The sequence below is a fragment of the Doryrhamphus excisus genome, chromosome 12 (assembly GCF_030265055.1).
Source record: "Doryrhamphus excisus isolate RoL2022-K1 chromosome 12, RoL_Dexc_1.0, whole genome shotgun sequence".
Taxonomy (NCBI): domain Eukaryota; kingdom Metazoa; phylum Chordata; class Actinopteri; order Syngnathiformes; family Syngnathidae; genus Doryrhamphus; species Doryrhamphus excisus.
In genome coordinates this window covers 18,322,427-18,336,452 of record NC_080477.1, presented here as the reverse complement: position 1 = coordinate 18,336,452, position 14,026 = coordinate 18,322,427, and the positions used below count along the sequence as shown (strand labels likewise).

Here is a 14,026-nt window from a genome sequence, read left to right as displayed (position 1 = left end):
AACACACATTCATGGAGCCTCTCTTCATATGCAGATGAGATGCATTTAATTGTGGCACTGCTCAATTCCTAATGTATGAAAGGCAAGAGGAAATGCATCCAAAGATGTGCATTCAAATGAAATATTCAAGGCCTCTAATGAAATATTCTGTCAGTTTCTATGAGCAACGTTGCAAGCTCTGTGGGAGGGGGGGAATGATATGCTGCTTTAATGAGTCGCATCATCTACCCCACTAAAATGTTTAGTGGCCTTTCTTTACTGGACGTTTTCATAGCAAGACTGATCATGAGGCCACATTTTTGTCCTTAACAGTATGCAGATAACTTGTTCTTCAGTGAATTAATATACAATATGTGCTTCACTGTACAAACATACAGTACAAAAATTTTACCTACATATTTATTAGTATATATATTTAAATTACTGTTGGATGATAACCAACTTTAAACCTTCACGCTGATTTAAACACCTAATCCTAATATCCCTATGTCGAAACATTAACTTGAAACACTAACTCAAAATCCCAACCCAAGACCCAAACCCTAACTTGAAACCCAAACTCAAATCCTTTAACCCTAATTTGAAACCCTAACTCGAAATCCCAAACCAAACCCCCAACTAACTTCAAACCCTTGTAACCCTAACTCGAAACGTTAATTTTAACTTGAAATCCAAACCCAAGACTCAAACCCTAACTCGCTCAACCGAAAACCCAGCTTGAAATCCCAGCCAAAGACACTAACCCTAACCTCAAACCCTAATAACCTTATTACAAAATCTTAACTCAAAATCCCAACCAGAAACCATAATAACCGTCATTTGAAACCCTAACCCTAACTTCAAATCCAAACCCAAAATCATTTAACCCTAATCTGAAACCCTAACTCGAAGTCCCGAACCAAAACCCCAACTGTAACTTCAAACCCTTGTGAACTCGAAACGCTAATCTTAACTTGAAATCCAAACCCAAGACACAAACCCTAACTACTACTCTTAAAAACCCTAAGTGTAACTCGCCCAACCCAAAACCCAACTTGAAATCCCAGCCAAAGACACCAACCCTAACTTCAAACCCTGATAACGTTATTACAAAATCCAAACTCAAAATCCCAACCCATAACCCCAACTAGAAACCCTAATAACCTTCATTTGAACCCAAACTTGAAATCCTAACTCGAAATCGCAACCCAAAGCCCAAACCCCAACTTGAAAACGCAATAACCCTAACTCAAAACCTTAACTCTAACTTGCAACCCTGATAAGCGTAAATGGAAACCCCAACTTCAAACCCTAAAAACCCAAACTCGAAATTCTTTAGTTTAACTATTCTCAAGTTTAACTTGAAACCTGAGCCTGAAATACCAACCAAAAACCCTAACCCAAACTTGAAACCCTAACTCGCCCAACCCAAAACCCAACTTGAAATCCCAGCCAAAGACACTAACCCTAACTTCAAACATTAATAACCGTATTACAAAATCCTGACTAAAAATCCCAACCCATAACCCCAACTAGAAACCCTAATAACATTCATTTGAAACCCTAACCCTAACTTGAAATCCCAACTCAAAATCCAACCCAAAGCCCGAACTATAAACCATAAACCATAATAACCCTAACCACAAAAAAACACAACTCAAAACCAAACGCTAACTCTACCTGAAACCCCAACCCTTACATAAAACCGCTACTTTGTAACATTTGTAAGGACCTGCATTAAGGACTAAAACCACTGCCAGATTATTAGCTACTGATGTCAGTTTGTAAAGAAACATTAAACATGTTTGTGCCACAATTTACCTTCAAGCCCAAAGCCTACTCAGTCGAATATAAAACAAGTAACAGAAACGGATTACTTTCACTGACATATTCAGTGAAAGTAATCCGTTCTTTTCACTATAGTGCCATCTGGTGGGGCAGTGCACCGCTTTGCCCCTAATGCTTTTAAACCGCCACCAGCAGCATCTCAAATGATGATCACGTTGCACGCTGATTGTGTTTTATTGCTGGCAAACTTTTTGACTGTACCACAGAGAGACTTGACGTGGTACACCATCAACTTGAGGGGGGAAAAAAAGTGCTAATTAAAGTGCTTATTTTTCTCATTTTCATATCCAAATGAGTTGAATGGAAACTCACAGGACATTATAATTATGCCAAGCAGAGAGTAGCTGGAGTGTTAAATTACTTCATAATGCTGTGGCTCATCCACAAAAAAAAAACAGGAGGCTTTTTAAAAAGGTTTGAAATGTAATCACGAGGGTACAAAGAGAGAGAATAACAGCGGCCTTGATTGTATCCTGGAGGTAAAACTGAGTGGGAGAACAATTGTGGACTCTGGGGAAGCTCTTATCAATGCTGCCTACCAAACATTTCCTGTTGGGTGTTAATAATAATTCATGGTGATGGGTATGAAGCAACTCAACTTTTGATTATGCAAGACAAACAAAAACTCTTAATAGGTTCCCTTCTGAACTGTTACTCACAAAATCCTAATCACCGATTTGTGTTTTCAGTCACAGGATGAAAAAAGGCTTCACTGCACTCAAGACCTTTTTTTGTTTTGTTTCCAACCATGCCCTCAAAAGAAATACAATCACTAATCACTAAATACTGCATTTGCTACCATAATTGCGCATATTTGTCAAATGATTAATGAGGTTGGACTGACACTGGGTAAACTGAGGGATGGATTGACCAACTGACGGATGAAACGATGGATGGATGACTACGGGATAAACAGTACAAGATGAATTGATGGACGGATGCAAGGATCAGATTAACGGCTGTACAGGTAAGTGAATGGATCGATCGGGAAATCAAGCGAGGTACAGATGGGTGAATGGAGAGACGGTTGGATGCATGCCATGGATAGAGGATTGGACAAACAAGATGGACAGAGATGAATGATGAATGGAAGGCTCTACAAACCGACTGACACCGATGGATAAATGGTAGGATCGCCCAATGGAAGTAGATCCTTGGTTACCGTCATTTATTCCAGAAGGTCACACTCTAACCCAAAGGATGGTAGCCAAAAAAGTTAACAAAAACAGTTTTACACCTTCGAGTATTGAGTGTTTCCTACACCGTTAACCGAAAATGGGAGTTGCAAGCATTCAATAAAACTACTGAATTCAGATGGTACTCATGACAAAACACCAAAGTGGTGTCAGTCTTGATCTCGTTGTCACATTTTGTCTCTGGGAACAATCACCTCAAATCACGTGAACCAAAAAACTAACCAGGGTACACGCTAAGGTTCCATTCATCCATTGTCTATGTTCTTTATCCTCATCAGGGTTGGAAGTATGCTGGAGCCTATGCCAGATCATCTTGGGCGTCAGAGAAGATACAACCTGGACTGATCACCATCCAGTTGCAGGGCACATCGTTCACACACATTCGTACTTATGGAAAATTTGGAGTCCTAACTAAGGTACCACTGTTCAAAATTGACCTTTAACCTCAGCTCATCTTGCCTCAGTTATCATTCATTATGCATTGGGCTCTAGAAAGATACTAAAATTTGAATTGACTCAGAGGGAACATTGTTGAAATGGGACCTTTGACCTCATCGATGTAATATTTCATGCTAACACTTCTGTAGCTGCCAAACCATAGACAACAGTAACTGTTTTGTTAGAATCTGGGCTTTTCCCAATTTGCTTTTAAAAAAACACCACAAAAAAAACCTCCACACGATTAAAAAAAACATGTTATGTGCTTTCTTTCATGTTCATTTCATTTGGACTCTTCCCCGTTTGCTGCTGTAATAGCATATTGTTTCTAAGGAGCAACATGGAAGCCAATTAATCACTTGCAGAAAGCCATTCTATTTATAATGTGCGGTAATTAGTACGGCATGCTGAGAATGAAATTAGTTGGTTGTTTAGTGATCAAAGATGATTTATTGGGAGTATTTCAAGAGTTAATACAAAACAACAATGCATCGGAGGCACAGCTTTTCATTCCAAGAACATTACACACAAATCTCGGAAAGCGGACACCAAAGGGGGGGAGGGAGAGGAATTAAGTTTCTTCTTTCAGAAGATAGAAAAAAGTGGCAACATTAATTACATTTTGAGTGGACCAGTTACTGTTTTGCCTCACGGGAACCGAAATTCAACTACTATATGTACCTGAAGGTTTCGGTATATAAAAGGTATCATGTATTTTGTGCATGGCGCCCTGAGACTGAATGCAAAATGATGCCATATTTACTTATAATAGCAGTTAATTCATCCATACTGTCTCATGTCCTCACTAGGGACACGGGGGCATGCTGGAGCCTTCCCAGGTGACTTGGGGCGAAAGGTGGGGTACACCCTGACCTGATGGATGAGCAGTCACTTGGGAAAAGATAAGCCTGTTTTTGTTTTGTCCATTCTGATAACTTCAGTTGAAGCCTTTACTCTTATGATGGATTCATCATAAAATTGGCATGCACCCATCCTTTGTTTACACTTAACATCCTGCTGCTGCTTTGCTTTGGGCATCTCAGGTGTGCTGACCTCAACATCGTCACATGAGAACATGGAACGAGGCTTCTACTTGACATTGATGTACTTTTTTAAGCAATTGGGGCAGGATGAAGGTGGAGCCTGTTTGAAATTTGCGATTTTGAGTAACAACAGTCTTATTGCTTTCCCTGTGGAGTGTTTATGCAGCATTTTTACCAAATATTAAAATCTTTATTATTAATTTATACCATAATATTCTCATTTTTAGATGAATATAATCTGAAGAGTGATATTTTTCCACTACGTGCTGTACATAAAAATGTAAGGGGACGATGACACATTACTTTTCTTCTAACCAACTCTGATAAGAGGGACTGACTGACAAGGACGTTCCAACCCACGAATGACACTTATGTTTGACTCATTGACCCACAATTATAAAAAGGATAAAACCAACCTGAATCACGACGGTCTACAACACAGAACACATACCTAGCGAATAGATGGACAATCCCTCAAAAGGCAGATATGGATGGCCTGGCAGGAAAACAGAATGCAGCTGGCCGTTTTGTCTGACTGTCCATCTGTCGTTTGTTCCATGTGTCCATCCATCCATTGTACTGTCTGTCCATCTGTGTTCATGCATCGGACGAACAGACAAAAAAGACAAAGACTTGGACAGACCAATTGACAGACCAAAAGGTAAATTGTGCCATCAAAATCTACTGTAGAATGACGCTGCAAGTCTTGTAACCACCACCTCCCATCTACTTCCACATATTTGCAATAACTCTTGCTTGAGTCTGATCAACCACTACAATCCAAGTTGAAGAGTTACTCCCATTTGCATAATGTATCACCAGTTGTCGTCAACCAGCTGTCGCATTGCAACATGGCCAGCCCCGTCCCATGTGTGCCACGCACTAAGCAGCTCCCAGGCATGGACTATTCATCTGCTAAGCCTCCAGTGCAAGTCTCCCTGCACACAAATCAGACGCATGGGCACCAAGGTGATGAAACACTACATTCATCAAGAAGCGTGTTTAGGGGATTGTTCATTTCCTGGAGCCAACGGCACACGCCGACACCTCGGTGGCAGTGAGAGCACGATGGGTTTTATTGGAGGATTAAAAGGCTAGGTGGTGGGAGACGGGATGCCGAGGCGAGGCGGGCAGGCAGAATGACGATGACACAGCTGCACGTTATCGGTCCACTTAATGGCGCTGTATTAGCTATCAGATGGGCCAAAGTGCACTTAACAATGGGCTAGAGGGCGCATAACATTTACTTTGTATTAGAGGTGATAAACCACAACATGGAAGTAAGGCCTTGTGGTGTTCAGACATCCTGACAGAGGAAATACAAGGAATGTACAGTTTGCATGCAGAAAAAACCCAAACATCCCCAAAAAATGTAAGGAATGGTAGCACATAGACTAAGAAGAGGCTGTTTTGTTTTGATATCATGCGAATACAACAGTTGATAGTATCATCATCCATGAACAAGGAAGTAACCGTTCACATAGCACGGTTTTAATTTGGAAAACATGCAAACTACAGAGATGAATACCCGAATGGAGAATAGAACCCAAGTCTCCCTGATCTCCTGGCCTACATGCTAACCACTCGGCCATCTTCAAGCAAAGTATGTGACGTTACACACATGGGTGTTCATATTGAAATTGGAAATTTATTTGGACAATATCGGAGAATCCTAATGAGGATTTTCATTGCGTTTACCGATCATGACGAGCTCTACTCGTTTCATGCTCGTAATCAGAAAAAATGCATTATGCATAACAAATACTTGTCTACAATGTATCCGGCTCATCCCTATTCTTTACACATAAGCACTGATATGATTGTTGACTATTCTATAGCAATGAAAAGTTTGAAAAATACAATAAATGTAAGGACTTTTGCATGTATTTTAGCAGACATTTTATTCATTGACACAAGTAAACACAATCTATGGTGATAAAATACGTGTAAAAAGAATAAATGTAATAAAAACAAAAAAAAGGAATTTAGGAAAAAATAGAATGGAATTTGGGAAAAAATAAAATGGATTTCATAAGGCCCTAAGTCACCTCACCCTGTTCACCCTGGCCTTACGGTGTCAACTCGGGTCCGACCGCTCTTCTTGGGCCATGATTTCGTACGGTTCTGGTGAGGCTGGGCTACAGCATGGCTCGTCGTCTTGTGCCTCGGACGAGTTGAATCCTTTCCCGCTGAACGATTGCAACATGGTCTTGTTGGAGCAGACGGACATGATGTGAAAGCAGGACTGCACGCTGCAACACAGATGGACATTTATGACAACACAGGAATATCGTAACCTTCTTGCGCCTACTTGACAGAAGGGTGCAAAGACCATTGACTGTTGATTTCATCCATTAGAACCATCGCACCACGTTGACACACATGCAGTGGTGAAACGCCGCATTAAAGAGCAGTATCGACTTACTGAGAGCTGGTGTCTTTAAGTGGGTCCAAGTGGCTCATGCTGCTGAAGTCATGCTCCAGCACCTGGTGAGGTGTCATACGTTGGGAGGCATCGAGCTGCAGCATCCCCTTCAGCAGATCTACAAACTTCTGCACGTCTGCAGTCTTGGCAGCTTTGTTTGCAATGTGCCGCGTGTTCAAGATGCCGGGCTGGAACTGGATCAAAAGGCAATTAAAAACTGGCAGACTGGTATTGACCCGAATATGAGATGACCCCTCTTTTCCAATACCCAGTTTTTGATAAAAGACAAATTGAATCCAAAACATGACACTTTTCCCCCAGTGTGTCTTGTGTCGCTGCTGTATCTCTCCAGGTCACTGAGTGACATGAAGAAAGGCTGACTCTCTTGGGAAGAAGTCGTTTGGCGCCACTTCATGGTTTGCATGGATAAATCTCCAGACCCCAAATATAAGAGGTAAGGAAAAATACTGTCTTATATCGGGATCAATACAGTCAATATTAAAAGTTTTAGAGTGAGTGCTTACATGCAAAAGGCGATCAAGCGAGCGGAACTTAAATCGTCTGGTCTCTTTGGGGACCAAACTGGTCTCTTTCTGGTACTGGTCTGGTGTCTGAATGAAGAGATAATGCTGCAGTTAGCCATGGATAACATTTTAACAGCCATTTCTTTTGATATTGCTTTTTAGAAGATAAAAGTCACAGTGAGGAATGTACCTTTAGCTTCCAGGCAAAGTTGCGTTCCATCTGAAAAAAGCAGCTCGTCTGTAGTCCAGCTTCTAGTACGTTATCCGGAGGCTGACCTTGAGTCTCCACAATGAACCTGATCTGCAAAAAACACAACTAGTCAGCTAGTTATGTACCACTGATATGCAGAATAATTCAAGAGAGTGACAGTAAATTAGCTCAATTTTTCATTATGCCAAACTCCCAATTCACACCACATCTCAGGTCAGTCAGTAACAACGGATTAACCACATATATTGCTTCTTCTTTGGCTTTCAGAGTATTTTTGGTGAAAAGAGGACGGCCTCAACAAGGGGTGTTTAAGAACGTGAGCAGCAGACTGGAATTCAAAGCCTTGTGCATCACCACCTGTTATCAACATTTAAGTACAGTATTTTGTGTTTTACGTAATTTGTGTAATATGTGAGGCTACTTACCTTCAAATTATAGCTTTGTCATTCATCACTGAAGACGTTCTGCCAAATTGGCCCCCTGAATTTCGCGGCTTCACTATCATGATTTTTCAAAAATATATTAATAAATCATACTCTTTGGTGGATGAATACGGCCTTGGTCAAACAATCTGCATATGTCAACAAATCTTACATTTGTTGCCTAAATTAAGCATTAATTGAAAGAAAAATGGCTACATGAACTAAAATATAAATAAAAGGCATTCAAAGTATACGCTGGTCACTGGGTGTCGGTATGTTACTGTACAGTTCGGTGAGACACACAAGCACCAGACTTGATCGGCGGAACAACAGAATTTTATTCACGTTCGAAAAAATTATCCCTAACACAAGCTAAAAGCTACCCACACCAAGCTAAAACTCAACTCTGAACCCCCGATATCCGCCCCCCCACTTAGTTCCCCCAACACTGAAACAAATGTATAATAACACACAAGCACTTTTATCAGACATTTATGTATGCCTCATAATACAAGTGTAAAGGTGACTATAGGGGTGCTATTTCATGTCTTGAGGGCTTTAATAATGCTAAATGAATCAAATCATATTCATCGTGGTTGGGCCAGGAATCAACTAACCCTGATAAACTGCACATTTAAAATAACAGAGGTACTATTATTATACCTTTATCAATAAAAACAGGAAAATTTGACTTTAAAATAACTTGTAGCAGTTAATAATTTATAAAGGTGACTATAGGGGTGCTATTTCATGTCTTGAGGGCTTTAATAATGCTAAATGAATTAAATCATATTCATCGTGGTTGGGCCAGGAATCAACTAACCCTGATAAACTGTGCATCTAAATAACAGAGGTAAAAAATGACTTGTAGCAGTTAATAATTTATTGGTGTTGATGGAAAAAAATGATTACATCTATGTATTCCATCATTTCACATGGGAAAATGTGGAAAAAGATAAATGTATACTTACTTACCATGTCGTATTCACTTTTGCCAGGGTAGAGCAGAGTGCCTGTGTATAAAAAAGCTGCGATGCAGCCTACGGACCAGATGTCTATGGCTTCTGTGAAAGGGGCACCAAGCAGGACCTCTGGAGACCTGGAAAGAGAAGATCAATAGTCATTATAATTTTTTTGTGAAGGCTACATTTAATTACATTGTGACCACCTATGTATGCTATACAACAACTTGCTTAGCTTATTTAGCTACCACAATATGCCAAAATCGTTATTTGAAAGTTTAGGATTTTAACATCAACAAAAAAATAAGTTGCTGTCCGCAAATGTGTGCACCCCTGACGTAGTAACTCACCGATACGGGAGCGTCTGAATGAGCGAGCCCTGTTTGGCGGTGGAAACCTGAGCAGCCAGGCCAAAATCGATGACTTTGAGCTTGTAGGGCTGCTGAACATGGTTGACCAGCATCACGTTCTCCAGTTTGAGGTCTGCGTGAATGATCTGAGAAGCCTTCAGATGGTTCAGAGTGTCTGCTAACTGGAGTCAAAAAAAAGAAGAAACATCCATCCATATTGTATACATTGTATACCACTTGTTCTTATTCTGGTCCTGGGTGAGTACACCATGGACCAGCTGCCTGCCAATCACAGGGCACATATAGACAAAACTGTCACACGCACATTCACATGGACAATTTGGAGTCAATTCGGAACTGGCATGTTTTCAGGATGTAGGAGTTAGGCATGGTTTCACGCATAAGTTCACAGAGATTCAAACTACAATACTACAAGGCCATAATACAGCCCATTTAAAGTAGTATTTTCAAAACATTAACTTATAGTGGGGCGGCACGGCGGTCGAGTGGTTAGCGCGCAGACCTCACAGCTAGGAGACCAGGGTTCAATTCCACCCTCGGCCATCTCTGTGTGGAGTTTGCATGTTCTCCCCGTGCATGCGTGGGTTTTCTCCGGGTACTCCGGTTTCCTCCCACATTCCAAAAACATGCTAGGTTAATTGGCGACTCCAAATTGTCCATAGGTATGAATGTGAGTGTGAATGGTTGTTTGTCTATATGTGCCCTGTGATTGGCTGGCGACCAGTCCAGGGTGTACCCCGCCTCTCGCCCAAAGACAGCTGGGATAGGCTCCAGCACCCCCGCGACCCTTGTGAGGAAAAGCGGTAGAAAATGAATGAATGAATAACTTATAGTGATTAAGGGCAGCGTACCTGATGGACAATCGGCCGGATCTCCTTCAGCTGCAGAGGTCTGAAATTCCGTTCTTTAATTAAGTCATAGAGACTTTTGTCCAGAAGCTCAAATTCAATGCAAACATGCCCAGTGATGCTGAAGATGCTGTTCCATTGCACAAGGTGGCATTTGTCAGCATCCATCTTTTTGATCTTAAGGAGGGCCAGAATCTATAAAGACACTTTCTGTTAGATGATGTTCTGGATAATTATCAATAATTGGATGTCTCTTACCTCATATATGGCCCGTTTTGCTGAAGTACCGTGGTTCTTGATGGTCTTCACCGCCACCGTCTTGTTGTCAGTAGTCTTCCGGCATTTGACAACATTACCGAAGGCGCCTCGTCCCAGAACTGAAAGCACGTCGTAGCCGGATGATTTGGAGTGAATTCGGGCTCCGGGAGAAAACTGATTGTCCTCGGAGCCAGAGGAGTCCATCCTTGGGGGGACCGGGTGGTGGTGGTGGAGGTGGTGGTCCGACTGTACGCCCGGCTCTTCTGACGAGGACATGGACGCCCCAGTCAACTCGCCTCGGAGGTTCTCCACCCGTAGAAGACGCATTCTAGTAAATATACCGTGGGTGTAGCTTTATCTTTCAGATGCTTTATGACACCATGGTTCGTACCGCCACGTATTATAATCGTAAAGGACACGGGAAGGTGTGTCCAGAAGGGTCCTCAAAGTCCACCCTACTCCCCGCTCTCTGTCCACCTGAGCACGCATGACGTAACACTCGTAGTCGGGCTTCTCCTTTGCTAACTGTCTGTGACGAACCCCGAGAGTAAGTGTTTTGAAAGTTACACGTACCGTGGGTTGTCTCTTTTTTGACAAGTAATCCACGAATTTACGCAACAATGGCGTTAAGTCTATGAGGGTCGGGGTCCTCTTTAATAACGCATCAGGCGGGGTTAGCTAGCCTCTCTATGGCTTTAATTGCGATTAGCATGTTGCTAATACACACGCGCTAGCTAGCACGTAAACAGGCGCTAGCTAGCACGTAAACAGGCCTTACTTGATTTAAATTGTGGTTTAAAAAATCGCTAAAACAATCGCTAATTACTGTTTATATAAATTACATCCCAACAGAGGCGTCCTTACTTGCGCAAGGACTTTAGGTCATTACTGTATATGAATAAGGTACGTGTGTGACGTCACGACTTTGGTACCAGTTCATGAAAGATGAATAAAAATAAATTGTATAACAGCCATGTTATATATAAGGGAATTATATGTCAACATATGTTAAGTATAATTTCTTAAATACTAATCATGTCTATACCAATATCTATCAACACTGGAATTTGACTTTTTGTTTGTTTTTTTTCAGCTTTTTCCTTATGGATTCGGCACAGCGGATCTTGTTTTGATCCGCATACTGAAATTGGACAATATGGGAACTTTAAACCAGTCCAGGGAGTACACCGCCTCACGCCTGAAGACAGCTGGGATAGGCTTAGCATCACCCCAGTGATGACAAGCAGTACAGAAAATGGATGGATGGATGGGACATATCCTCCCAAAATCACCACAAGTTAAGCACGTACAAACTATAATTTCTTTACAATCTGATAGGCCTACCTGCAGGAACACTAAAATGCTGTGAACATTCTTACTTTCGAAATGAAACCACAAATGGGAATGATATACAGTAAACAGCAGTTGTCCTCAATAGGCAGGCCACATGACCCAAATAATGAAACCACTTAGTCTCACAGAAAAGTGCTCATTTATGCAATACTTCTTCTGCAAGTGGCTTTTTCGCGCAGTGGGGACAAGTGGATGGGGATTCAAACCCTGTGGGTTATATTAAAAGAGGTACTATCCGGCCCAAATTCTGTTCTCCCTTGTACGAATGTAATTGAGGACCCCTGGTATTCAGAATTATTGGGTGGCATGTAATAGTCTAGTCGTCACAGGGTGGTCAAACAAGCACAGTTGTAGTGAGATGTCATTTGGCACGAGATGCAGTTAGCTAATTAATTTATGCTGAAAATTTGGGGTAGAAATGTTCCCAGTTGGTGTATTATTTAATAATATTGGGCGTGTCCTGTCATGTTATTAATACACTGAGTCGAGTTTGTGAGTCGAGCTGTGGTTGTATTGCAAAGCATCCCTCTTTGCAGCCTATTTGCTTGGAAACCGGAACTGGAAGCCATTGTTACCCAACTCCGTCACTTATTTTGACACTATAGTTCTTTGCAAACTAATACATTTACAGTATGCCACAACTCTCTGATCAAGAAGGTGAGAAATACAATTGAATTAAAGAAATAACTTGTAGCATAACATAAATGTGGTACATGGTACATGTGGATCTCTCAGTGTCATTTCTGTCAACAGTTAAGTCTTCATTCAAGGTAAAAAAATTATATTAAATGTTCATTTCTTTATGCAAAACTATATGAGTCACCCATATTTGTAAAACTATTTACAAAAAAGGGTTTTCTGTGAACATCAGGGTGTCTGAAACAGATTGATTTGAGATGCATTATTTCTTAATGTAAAAACTGATTCAGTTTGTGTATGTTTTGGTTTGAGTCAGGCCTTTTAGAATGGAATAATGATGCTAACCGAGGCTCCACTGTATGGTTTTCCACAGCAAATAACATGGCATAAAATACAAACCCATTTTCTAACACATCGTTTCACCCAAGACAATTATTTAATGTAAAAAAAAAAAATGTTTTTATTTTTCTGGGTCTGTGGCAGTTATAGGACAGTAAAATACAGAAAAGCCAGTAAAAACTGAACTGTCTTTTGCGCGGAAATAAAAACAATGGCCAAACATCAATTTAGACCAAAGACGTTGAAACGGCTTCTCTCACCATTACTATATTCCTTTTAACCCCTGGACTAATGTCATTCGGGGTCAGTTTTTTATTTGTTGTTTTCCCCGTCAGAGCATGATTTCATCAGGGCACTGGGCTGAGTGGTCTGTCACTACAAGACTAAGTATATGTATTGATTTATTGCTTGGTTTTATTTATTGTCTTATTGTGTATATGGCTTGTGCAGCACTATGGTCAACCCTGCTTGTTTGAAAATGCGCTATATCAATCAATACATTTTGACTTGACTAGCACAGCTACTCATTACTGAGTCCTTTTTTGAATTTTTTTATTTCAGTTTAATGGTTGTTTGCAATCAATTGCTCACTCAAAACAATTTTCTATGCCGCAGGGGTATGCTGGAGCCTATCCAGGCTGAATTTGGGCGAGAGGCAAAGTACACCCTGAACTGGCGGTTGCTCACTCTCATTTTTTTTGCAATTTGAAGCTTGGAACGTCCTTGAGATCCAAGAGTGTAAAATGTAAATTCTTAGAATTTTTAAACTGGTCTTAAAATGTGGATCTGCTTTGACCCAGGTGGCTTTGTCGGCATAAGATGAGTTTTACGCTGTTAGAACGATACATTCAATCTTCTCAGCACAAGTGAATGACTAACTCCATTCCGGTACTGGGTTTTCTCAGGCCAGTCTGAATGAAAAAGAACTGCAGTCCGATAGAGGAGAATGGAATCTGCACCTAGGGCTGCTTTATCTCCAATAGGTGGGCTTTAAAGGCCCTAAAATTGATCCAATTATGAAGGGGGCTTTTTTTCGGAACTGTGTGTAATTGTGTAACACTCATTTTCTTGGCACGGGCCCGGGTGGCACGGGGGGGGGGGGGGGGGGGGGTGCTCCGACAGAGGCCTGTCATCTCCCCTAAGCCTTCTCTCTCTTCAGGCACGACACTG

General features: G+C 41.2%; 1 protein-coding gene and 1 long non-coding RNA gene across 3 annotated transcripts; one reads left to right on the top strand and one right to left on the bottom strand.

The window, feature by feature from the left end:
* Nucleotides 1-5,133: 5,133 nt before the first annotated feature.
* Nucleotides 5,134-12,567, bottom strand: LOC131139143 (homeodomain-interacting protein kinase 1-like). Of its 2 annotated transcripts, XM_058088449.1 has the most exons (8): nucleotides 10,526-12,558; nucleotides 10,271-10,462; nucleotides 9,399-9,580; nucleotides 9,062-9,185; nucleotides 7,644-7,754; nucleotides 7,454-7,540; nucleotides 6,930-7,123; nucleotides 5,134-6,756 (listed from the first exon to the last, which is right to left on the bottom strand). In XM_058088449.1, the coding sequence occupies exons 1-8, from the start codon at nucleotides 10,850-10,852 to the stop codon at nucleotides 6,582-6,584; spliced, it is 1,392 nt and encodes a 463-aa protein (XP_057944432.1). In that variant the 5' UTR covers nucleotides 10,853-12,558; the 3' UTR covers nucleotides 5,134-6,581. The 2 variants fall into 2 exon arrangements, 1 of the variants encoding a protein (XP_057944432.1); XR_009132194.1 differs by lacking the exon at nucleotides 5,134-6,756 and having other exon boundaries at nucleotides 6,982-7,123; nucleotides 7,198-7,540; nucleotides 10,526-12,567.
* On the top strand, nucleotides 10,519-13,373 carry LOC131139149 (uncharacterized). The gene is made up of 2 exons (XR_009132196.1): nucleotides 10,519-11,072; nucleotides 11,619-13,373. It is a non-coding gene; the product is annotated as an uncharacterized LOC131139149 (long non-coding RNA).
* Nucleotides 13,374-14,026: the final 653 nt, after the last annotated feature.

Coding starts and splice junctions, on each gene's coding strand:
- LOC131139143 (XM_058088449.1), bottom strand. CDS start 10,852: ATGCGTCTTCTACGGGTGGAGAACCTCCGAGGCGAGTTGACTGGGGCG. Junction 9,186..9,398: donor ATTCAGACGCTCCCGTATCG/GTGAGTTACTAC, acceptor TTCTCTTTCCAG/GTCTCCAGAGGTCCTGCTTG. Junction 7,124..7,453: donor CGCTTGATCGCCTTTTGCAT/GTAAGCACTCAC, acceptor CTTTTGATCCAG/TTCCAGCCCGGCATCTTGAA.